Raw genomic sequence first — 11,056 nt, forward strand, 5'->3', positions numbered from 1 at the left:
GTGGTGGTTTTCTTCATTTCCAGAGGTGTTTGTAGAGGCAAACCAGGACTGCAGTGAGCTCAAGCTGTTGTTTTCTTGGAGTCAAAACAAGAGGCACTTGCTGAAAGTGAAGTTTTATTGAAAACCATTTTTTATGCAGCAAGAAAGTTAAAAATTCAAATGCTTTATTTCAAATAGAAACAAACTAACTTACAACACAATGCACGAAGCAAATAAGTGATGGCAATATTGACACTTAAACATCTTTTAAATCAAATATTCAACAAAAATAGATGTCAGCTTACAAGTACACAATCTGCATGTGGTAATATATACAGCCGAGTGAAAAATATAAAAAGAAATACCGTTCTGCTTAAGAACATGATACAGTGAAGACTTTGGTAGAAAAAATGTCTTTTATTTTTAGAAGTGTAGTCTTCTAAGATGCTTCCTTGAATCCAAAGACTAAAAATTAAACAGATCTATCCCATTACACTGCTGGAGGTTGCTGTCCACGGGTAGTTCACCGACTGTTGATCCTGTTGGAATCACACAGTGATAATCGGCTAACACGAGGGAAAAGGCAGAGTGGGAACAGTTGATTGTACACAGGAAGACCACCAAACCAATGCCTCTGTTTCACTGGCACTCCCAAGCCTACTGCTCCTCTTGCTCGTTGCTGGTGTGAAGGCTGATCTTTTGGACTTCCAGCTCTTCTGCACTGACCATGGAGGGATCAATGGCTGCATACCGGGTACCGTGGAACTGCAGCAAATGGATCTGTTGGGCACGGGAAATAACACAGAAACAGTGTTTTGGTAAAAGAGAAACATTCCTTCAGAGTAACTTTTGTGAGGGTGAAACCATGGCTCTGGAGTACAGGAGTTCAGAGACAGAAAAGCCCCAAAGCTCATGGACACAGCTGCTCCCAGCCCTGCCCTTTGGTATCAGCAGCACAGAGCACACAGGGAAGTTAAGTAACAAAAGAAGCTCAACAGGAGTTTCCTTCTGCTGTTGTGGCTAAAAACGTTCATAGATTGAATTCAGGAACTCACTTGAATGTACAGGTTGACCTCAGCACTCCTGCAGAGGTAGGGGAAGTTGCCTCCTGTTTTGAGGTGAGCTCTTCTGGCATTAGGGTAAAGCTTATACATTTCTTCTTTTGCTTCCGTTGAAAGCGCGCTTTGGTCGAACACCTGTGGAACAAGTCCCAGCAGTGAGTTCTGAACCTCAGATTTTGTTGATACATCAGATTGGCTGCATGCTGCTCCTAGAGGAGACCCTCAGCTTCTTCGTGGAATGGTGTTAATGAAACAGAAAACAAGCAAACCTGGGCATTGACAGCTAGCAAGCCAATACTGTAATATTGAAACATATGGTACAGAATATCTAATTCACAATGCAGCACAGAAAAGCCACAGTGTTGCCCAGTCAGCAGAAGGCTTCCCTAAATAGGAAATTACATGCTGCAAATGCGTGCTAAATTGCTGACTGAATATTGTGGCTCCACCTGCCAAAGGGAGGAAATAGTGTTTAATTAAAAAACTGAGATTCACTTACATCCATAATGGTTACAGGGATGTCTCGGATTTTGTGAGGTTCTACATAGGAGTTCTGGCAGTTGAGGGTGAGTCTTGAGGCCAGCTCGCTCTGGCCGAGGCTCTCCAGCTTGCAGTAGAGAGAAACACTGATTAACAACATATTTCACTGCAGGAAGTTAATGCAATATTAATAATACAGGCAAAGAGAAGATAGTTTTAAAGGGATGAAGGTTGTAATTCCAATTTAGTATTACACTGCAGGAGACAAATGCCTACACCACATTCCACAAGTTGTTCCTGCCCCCAGAGCATGGCCTGCAGATCTATCCCAGCATTTTCTCCTTTTCCACCTCAGTTCCTTAACTCCTCTTGATTGACACAAATAAACAGAACTAAGGTAGAGGGTCAGTGAATCGGTTACACTGCTGGGGCTGTGACAGTCAACACCTGCTAAGATCCACTTCCCACTCCTTCCTCCTGGGTCATGAATGAAGAAAGCAGCAGAAATATCTCCAACCTCCCACTCAGTAACTACAGAGTGACACCACAGCCACCAGAGCACACCTACCCTGTCCACCATGAAATCAATCCCATCAGCCATCTCGGGATCTAGAGGACCGGATGCAAAATTCCCAAGGACAATTTTTTTCAGCATAAAAGCAGGCATCAGCCAAAAGCTAAAACAGAAATAAGATGTAACAATATCTTCAAGTACCAAGGACTCAACATCAAGATGCTGTATTGTACATGCTTTCTTTCCTTGCACAGACTTCGTGTTTTAACTTCAAATTAAATCCTTGAAGAAACTTCTAGTTACGTGGCAAAAGTATACTTTAAATATGATGAACAACATTCTTCTTGCTCTAAATGGTTTTGCTAGACAACAGGCAGAGTTCTTAAATCTGACCACAGATCCACAGAGGATCACAGAACAATCTGTCTAATTCCACACTCTCAGTTGTTAACATTTCCATTCTCCTTGTGGTGTGCTTTTAAAAGTCACAAGTATTCCATCCCACACCTCCCTCCCCAGGCTGGAATCAGGTTAGACACATATCCAACTAATCAATGTGACATTTCACTGCAAAAAAATTAATGCCATGAGTCTGCTTGTCTGTCTTCTTTACCTGTTTGCTGTCCACGTCTGATTGAAAATAGAAGTGTCACTAAAGGCATTACACAAGATCAGAGATTGGACTCTGGGAGATTTGTGTGTGTATTCAGCAAACTTTTGAGCCAGAAAGCCTCCCAGAGAAGCGCCAAAAAGGTGAACCTAATGCAAGGGGAAAAAAAAAAACACAGATGATGAAATGTGACCTCTGAGCAGAGTGTTTCATTACAAAAATAGGTCATTCAAGCTTACCTTGTCCTTATAACCCATTTTTTGAAAGAATCACTGTTCCATTCATCTCCTGGTTTTATGTGCAATATAAATGTGATAAATGCTAACAAAAGGAAATGTTTCCCAAAGACTCACAGTGCTAATTTCTTTGTGTTCACCAAGCTTAAGAAAAAACCCAGACATTTCACTTTGTTCTCCACAGCTATTACAGCCCAATAGACTCAACTGTGGTGTTCTGTGCTTTGTGAGTTAGAAATGATAACTTCCACAGGATCTCACAAAAAATGAAGTTAACCCATACAATTTAATAGGCCTGGAACAGCAGCTGAATTTAGGCCAAGTATGACAATTTCCAAGGGCATTCACCTTCAAAAATAAACTAGTTTCAAATGTGAAATTGCAACACAGCCTCTTTATTTATAGGCTGCATTTTTGTATCCTATTTTTTTTGCACTGGCTCTTAAATGAGACTGTTTCAAACATCAGGTTTTTATTGGAACAATTTGTCCACTGCCTTATCTTGGAGCACTCACTTTATCCAGCTGAAGGTGGTCTAAGAGTTTCCTGAATCCATCACAGAACTCAAGGTGATCCCAGTACACTGGATACTGCAACTAAAAAAGCACAAAGTTAGAAAAACCTGAGATCAGTCTTCTTCAAAGTTCAGCTCTCACATTAAAGGTTTCGAGACAGTGCTGTGCCTCTCCCATGTTATGAAGTTCCTCTTCAAGGTCCCCAGAGCCTGAGGGTGACAACACCTCCCCCTCAGTTACACAGAAACACACCCAAGTGCCACAGAGCAGAGTTTGCTGGGGAAAGTGCAGCATTGCCTCACGCTGGGATCAGTGGCAGGGAGGCTGGAATGGTTCTTCAGTGATTTTGTAGCGTGTAACAGATACAGAAATCATTCATTGCTGCAAAAGACAGTGGTACTCCTAAAGGCAGGCTGTATATTGTACAAATCAACACTTCAGATCAGCTCAGGAGCTGAGCAGCCCCAGAAGAGCAGGCTGGTAGGATTTAAGGAGTGGATCTGCAGCTGTTACATAGTCTAAGAACCATGTTATCCACATTCCCAGAGGAAAACATGGAAACCCTGAACTAACTCGTGTTTGCCTCAGGGCTAACAAAGATGCAGCTGGAGGCAAAAAGTACTTGTGTCCAGGACACACAAAGAGAAAAGTAGGCTGAGAAGTCAACAAGGTTTTGGGTAAATGCTGCTGTGGACATAGAGCAGATTCCAGCCTGGATCCATATGCTAACTACTCTGTAGTGCAACTTGGCACGATGTCTTTTGGTGGATTCCCTAAGTCAAAACTAAGAAGTTCATTATCCAACCTCTAATCAGAGCAACAAGCGCAAGTACACCACCTCTGACACAGGACTGAGAATACTCACAGCAATAACTCTGTAGCCCCATCCAGTCAGTGCCAGAATTTGCTGGAAAAACACATCTGCAGTCCCACTCACAGGAGGGAGAAATATGAGTGGGCAGCGAATGCTCCTTGGCCCTGCATCATACAGTGACCAGATTTTGCTGTCATCATCATCTACTATTATCTGGAAAGAGAGGCACAGGGGGGAAGAGAAACACAAAACAAGTGAGGTTCTTCAGCCAGCTTCCAGGATGGCTTCTAGAAATTTCCAGCATCTAGTAAATGTTATAATACTCAAGACCTTCTTTTGCTTTTCTTCACAATAGCTTTCAGGCTGTTTTCTGACTGGAATGACAGTGTGGATACAGCTGGAACAGAACTGTGGCCCCGCACCATCAGACAGAATATTTTGTGCATTGTGATGTAAGCTGGATAATGAACTGCACCTCAGGAAAGGAGCCACCATGCTCAGGAGGGACCCAGGAGGTCAGATCAGGGTACCAAGAGCAGCAGCTGGAGGCTGGAAGAGCCAGCACTGCCCCAGGGACAGCTTTTTAAACAACCATTGATATTTGCATCCACAGACAGAAGATGTTACAGGTCTGAAACCACGCAGGCCTGTGGAATTAAGCAGCTAGCACCACAAATTATTGATCTGAAACACTTACAGCTGCCTGCCAGAAACAGAGACACACACGACTCCCAGGGCAGCACTGCAGGGCTGACCTGGAGGGATATGCTTCCATCACCTGGCAGCATCTCAGGAGCTTCTGGATCGCCCAGGACACACGGCTGGCTGAGGGAGATTACTCACACACGAGGTGCTATCCTTAATGAGCAGCTCCTCATACAGTACCACAAGGCCTAGCAAAATCAGTGCCTTCAGAAGTGTTAAGAATTGGGTCTTCTTTTCTAGCAGCACCAAAGCCTGACTTGTTTTGACAAGGCCTGTTCTACCAGAAACTGCTTTCTATACTCCAGATGTTCTTTCAGCTCCACAACCCAGCAGAAGCTGCATCTTGTACCAGATCAACAGCACAAACCTCTGGGGAAAGCCTGAGCTAAGCAGCCAGAAGCACCTCCTCTGTATTGAGATTTTATAGCTTTTTGAACAGTAATATACAAGCACAATTTGCTTTTCCAGCCCAGCAGTTAAGCTTCTCAGCAATCAGAGGAGAACAGTGTATCACAAATCAGATTTGCTTGACTAACAAATCTGCTCCTAATAAAGCCAGTATTTCAGGCTCTGGGAGCATGTGAGGAATCACATGGTAACATTGTTTTCTAAAGTCTTTATAAAAAAAGACAGATTGCATACCAGAGCCTCCAGACCACTGAAGCCATTTAAACATAAACCTTGTACAAAAGCCCTCCCAATCCCCACCACAACAACTCCTGGCACACAACCCCTGGGCTCCAGGCCTTGCTGTTCTCAGCTGTAATTCCATCAGCAATGCTGGATCCATTCAGGGTGGCTACTACCAAGTTTACCTTTAGGAGTATTTCCAAAGGCACACCATAGTCTTTGTAAAACACCAAAGTTAGTTCATGCCAAGAGAGCTGAGGCTGAGAGACAATGTTTTTTTTCCTTGGGCCCAGACAGTGAATCAATGGTTTAAGCACTTGTTCTGGCTGATTTCTAGCCACATGCTGGACAGTTTAACTCCAGCTCCCGAGCTGTGTAGGCAGCAGTGTGGTTAACTCCTGACTTGGGAGGTCACCAACCTTTTTCTTGTTCTGGTTGATTGATCAAGATCAGCTACAGTTCCCACAGAAGGTAAAACCTGAACTGCCTCAAAACAAAGAGCAGAACTTTTTAGCAGGGCCTGGGTGTCCCTTGATGAAAACTTTTAGGAAGGATTCAGATAAGAGAGAAAGTGGTGTATGCAAATAGAGGCACACAGGCAAAGCAGAAGATTAGGTTAAAAATGTTATTTTCTGTGCTGTACTTCCTATATCTGACCAGGGCAGGAAGGAGGATGGAGCTGTGCATTTCCTGTGCCTGTCAGGAGAAACATCTCAGCACATTCTCAAGCAAACTGCTCTGGCTCTGCTTCCTTAGGTTGATCTGACAGGTTACCAAGGCTGGTCATTCCCTCCTCTGTACTGCACATGCTTTGCACTTCTGGGGGGATAATGCAGGCAAATGTATTCCCAAAGGCTGCTTCGGAGACTAATTACATTTTCAAATTGAGCCTATTTTTAATTCTTTCTCCAATAACCTGGACTAGTTTGTTTATTTCTTCATACCCCACATTCAGCCCTGTGGCATCATTTGCCTTCTGAGGAGACAGAAGCACTCAGGAGGGTAAGGCATTCCTGAGGCTGAAGGTCACCAGGTCACCATCAGCTTCAGCTTACACACATCCCCAGTTATGAAACCCTGAGCACTGGCAGCAGCTGAAGGCAGTGGCTGCTAGCACTGAGCTGCAGCAGAACCATGTTTCCTTGGAACTAGAACCTCCAACTCCTTCCATTCACCACCTTGCATCCCACCAAGCAGAGCCTCAGAGCACCCACACATCTTTCTACTGGCCCTGGCTTCGGTGACCCAGTGAGGCACTGCCTGAAGGCAACAACAGAGCTCGTGGGGTCAACAGCAATGCACCTTTCTTATCTGCAGGACACAAACTGGCAAAAATGAATTATAATCCTGCAGCCCTTCCCTAAAGGTGCCTCTGCAGCCCACACAGTCATGCAGGTAAGGAACCACACCAAAGTCAGCTTAGCCCAAAATCAAACTATAACACACCTGAGGCTAGACAGGACACTGCTGCTCGGCCTGCACGGCACAGCAGTGACTGTGCTACAGCAGCAGGGTGTAAAGGCAGGGCTGTCCCTCTGTCTGGCACAGTCTGGGCTGCTGCAGGTCACTCTAACCTCAGCCCCAGCAAGGCTGACCTGCAGAAGGTACACAGTGCTTTACTGGGTCAGGAGTTACACGCTGCACTGCGTGCCCTCGGCCACTCAGCACGCAGAGAGCAGAAGTTGGAGCCCTGCACACCTCAAACATTCTCCTGGGGCTCAGTGAAAGGCAGTGGGGAAATCCAAGCAAGAGGAGAAAGTGGTTGGTTAGTGTGATTAAGCAAAAGAAACTGTCTGGGTTTTTCCCCCGTGGTTAAGGACATTCCCACTCTCAGGAGCCTGCCTGACTGCTGGCAAGGTGCCTTTGGACATTGCTTTGGCCTGAGGACAACGGGCAGGAACAGTGCAGGTGGCTCTGGCAGCTCAGTCCCCTCAGCTGCCCCCAGGCAGCTCTGAGAGGCCACACAGGAGACGCCCAGCACACAGCACTCCCTTGGAGCCCCCTCCTCAGCAGGTACCACTGCCATGGCTCACAGCTGAGAGCCTGCTCCCCAGCACGGGCAGAAGCGACCTCCAAGAAGCATGGAAGAAGAAGGGTGTGCTTTCATGCACTCACATGACCTGTGGGACAACAGTTCAGGAGATAAAACAGCTCAGTAGCACAGACTTCTCTGCATTAACCACACTGAGTCTCTTCCCTAAAAAAAAGAGGAGATATTTCACCCACAAGATGTACATACCTTTTTAAGAGGAACTGTGCTTCTGAACCAGTTATAGTCAGGAGAGACTTTAATCTCTCCCATGATGTTTGGAAAAACCTCAGCTTGGGTCAGCCTGAAAAAGAGAGAGAATGAGAAATCAATAGCCCAGTTTCACCGTGGGCAGCTCTCGAAAGCTGTGCTATGTAAACAAAGCAGTGCAGGCTGATTTGCTCTTATCAGTTGATGGCACTGCCTCTGACTCACACCAAGTTCACTTTTGCTCAGTTCTCATCAAAGCATGCAATTATTCTCCCAAGAGGCAGTCACCTGACTGCCTTACTGCACCAACCTAATTATGAAATGATGATGCTTCTGTAGCAGCATTCCCATGTGACAGCTGCACAGAAAGTCAATTGTGTTGCAGGCTGTAAGTGGCTTCAAAACCTAAAGCATGTTCTTGGTTTCTTTTAAATTGATAAGGCACTCCAAGTTTATAGCTAATAAATATTCATACAATTCACTCAGGAATTCACACCACAGACATTATTTCATGAACCTACTCAGTATTCAGGTCCCGCTTTTCCATCTGAGTATAACTGACCCAAACGAGTCCCAAAGCACACCAGGAACATCACCTGATCCCGGGCTTAATTTACAGAAAATCCTTGAAATTTTAATTCTATCCACACGGAAGCAGGCTCTTGTCAGGAGTTACCAATGAAGAAATCCTTGAAGCACACCAATTAATACAGCACAAATTGATTCTGAGTTGGATCCACACAGGAATGCCACTAATTCACTCCCCAGCCAGAATGTCCAAGCATACATAATGAGTATCTTATAATACTCCATTAATTAGTAATAAACACTGAGGTAGCTCCAAGATTTGACTGTTTGGGTTGGTTTTTTTTTTAAGCAGCAAGAGACCATTAGCTTCCATTTATACAACAAATGGCATCAAACACTTCTGAAGTTTGCAGACTCAATAGCTTCACCCTGAAAGCCAGCTGCCTTGGGAGATTATTTTCATGCATTCACACGCAGCACCGAGCATAGAAAAACAAAGAAACTTTTGCTCTTGTTACTTAACAGTTGCCAAGTCTAAATCAATAGGTTTTATTTCTTAATTCTTCATAAAATAAGACTTTGTTGTGTTCTGTGAGTCACTCCAATTCATTTGTCCCTGCAGGAGAGCTGCTGGTGGACAGCTTAACCAGTTTATGGGGTTACAGCTGGATTAACAGCGAGTTACAACTTCCTCATCTTTCAGTCTTCATTTGCCATCTTCCAAGTGCAGAACACATTAATTTTAAAAGGGAAAGCACTTTCTGAATTGCAAACACACACCTTCCACGGAGCATGTGCCACACCTCCCATGTTCAAAGGTTTGAGGTGGGATGCTCAGCTGCGGCTGCTGTTTAATTTTGTGCGGTTTCACTCTGGTGCTCGCACCAACTGTTCTGCTCTCTATCCAAGTCTGGCAGCAGGTAAAATTACAGCAAGGGTAAAAAGCATCTATTCAAGAACCTGCAAAGCAGAGCAGGTGCAAGGAAGCTTTGCTGGGCTGGGGGCCTGCAGCACAGGAGCGAGGAAACCACGGCTCACGCTAATTCCTTCCCATAACCACACATCAATGGCTTCCTGAAAGCTCTTCAGCAAACAACAGAGTGACAAAACTGTGGCAGACAAATGACAGGAAATGCCTTCAAACACACATTATCTTGGACTGTTATACTGGCAGGGCCAAGAAGCAGAAGCCACAGTCAGGGCCCCGCACGGACGCAGAGGTGCCGGAGAGGGAGACTCTTCCTGCTGCTCACTCTGGCTGCCAGGGAGGGTTGGCAACCCCTTCCTGCTGTGATCGCCCCACTGCTGCTGCCCCCTCGGTCTCTCAGCACCCTTAAGCTAATTGCTGGGGGCTGGGAGCACGAGCTGTGCCACTACAGCTGGTAAGGAAAAGGCACCATGCAGGTGGACTTTGTGCTGGCCCTGCACCTTGTCTGGTACCACAGCGAGTTGAGAGTTCACCTGAAACCCAAATTTTGAACTTCCCAGTTCACCTGCTACCACTCATGGAAGTGAGCCATTGGCCACTAACACCTGGGCTGATTTCCAGCAGCTTTCTTCTGAAGGAGCATCTGTGACTGCCACTCCTAAGGGCTGCCTTTCTTTCCAGGCAAGAGGAAACTCGCATTAGAGACTGCCCTCTTATTGAAATGGTTTTTTTTCTCTTCTGCACAGAAATGCAGCATTAAATTTGTACACACAAACACTCACATTAACAACAACTACCTGTGCTTCCCAACCACAGAGAAGCTGAACAATGAACTCCAAATAGGGATTCAGCTACTGAAGGTAATTCAGACCACAAAGAGCTGATGCTGGTCATGATCAGCCTCTAAACACCCAAGTGTCATTTTTAGTAAAACCAAACAACCTGAAGAACTTTAACCTTTTAAAAACAATTCCTCTGCAAGAATCACCTATGGATGTGCTCAGAGCACTTGGCAATAGCCTCCCTGTGAGTTATTCCACTGCACTAATGACATACTCCATTCATTATTGATTTTAAAAGACAATGAGAAAGAATTATGGGTGACTGGGATATGGCAGCAGCACCTTCCCCTCTCCCCCAGCACCGCCCCCAGCCCCTGCTCCTTCCCCCTCAACCACATTTGACTCCACAGTGTTGCAGGGAGAAGGTGACAAAACCCCACACGCTCAGCTCAGGCTTCCCCCTCTGCAGCACAGGCTGAGGCAGCCCCTTCCCCTGAGAGACCCCCAGCGAACGTAGCCCCCAGGGGGGCTTTGGGCTCCCTGCGGGCCGCGTCCCGACCCTCTCCCTTCCCTCCCTCAGGGGTGAACGACCCCGCTCCAGAGCCCGAAAGACATCCCCGCCCCGCACAGTGCCCCGTCCCCTCCGGCACAGCCTGCCCAGGGCTGACGCTGTCCCGAGGAGCGCAGACCGGCCCCGAGGGAGCGCAGAGCGGCCCCGAGGGAGCGCAGAGCGGCCCCGAGGGAGCAGACACCGCCCCGCTCGCCTCAGCGCCCACCCGGCCCCTCAGAGCTCCCTCCTCGCAGCGGCGCGCTGAGATCAGGGGCAGGCCCGTCTCCACAGCGAGACCCCCGCCATTCCCATCGCTGCTGGGCGCTCACCGGCTGGCAGGGCCCGGGGACGAGGAGCAGGACCGGGAGCAGCAGGACCGGGAGCACCGGGGCCGCCGCCGCTCCGCCCCTCCCGCCCCGCGCGCCCAGCCGGGGGCACCCGCCGGCCGCCACTTCCGGGTGCTCCGCCGTGCCGCCCACGTGACC

General features: G+C 47.0%; 1 protein-coding gene across 2 annotated transcripts; it reads right to left on the reverse strand.

Moving 5' to 3' along the window:
• Nucleotides 1-97: 97 nt before the first annotated feature.
• SPG21 (SPG21 abhydrolase domain containing, maspardin) lies at nucleotides 98-11,053 on the reverse strand. 2 transcript variants are annotated; one of them, XM_038147409.1, is made up of 9 exons: nucleotides 10,901-11,053; nucleotides 7,784-7,877; nucleotides 4,261-4,422; nucleotides 3,396-3,476; nucleotides 2,648-2,793; nucleotides 2,089-2,197; nucleotides 1,540-1,647; nucleotides 1,035-1,175; nucleotides 98-759 (listed from the first exon to the last, which is right to left on the reverse strand). In XM_038147409.1, exons 2-9 carry the CDS (start codon nucleotides 7,844-7,846, stop codon nucleotides 637-639), a joined length of 933 nt encoding a protein of 310 aa, XP_038003337.1. In that variant the 5' UTR covers nucleotides 7,847-7,877; nucleotides 10,901-11,053; the 3' UTR covers nucleotides 98-636. The 2 variants fall into 2 exon arrangements, with proteins under 2 accessions (XP_038003337.1, XP_038003338.1); XM_038147410.1 differs by lacking the exon at nucleotides 10,901-11,053 and adding an exon at nucleotides 9,092-10,337 and having other exon boundaries at nucleotides 144-759.
• Nucleotides 11,054-11,056: the final 3 nt, after the last annotated feature.

This window comes from Motacilla alba, chromosome 10, assembly GCF_015832195.1.
Source record: "Motacilla alba alba isolate MOTALB_02 chromosome 10, Motacilla_alba_V1.0_pri, whole genome shotgun sequence".
NCBI lineage: Eukaryota > Metazoa > Chordata > Aves > Passeriformes > Motacillidae > Motacilla > Motacilla alba.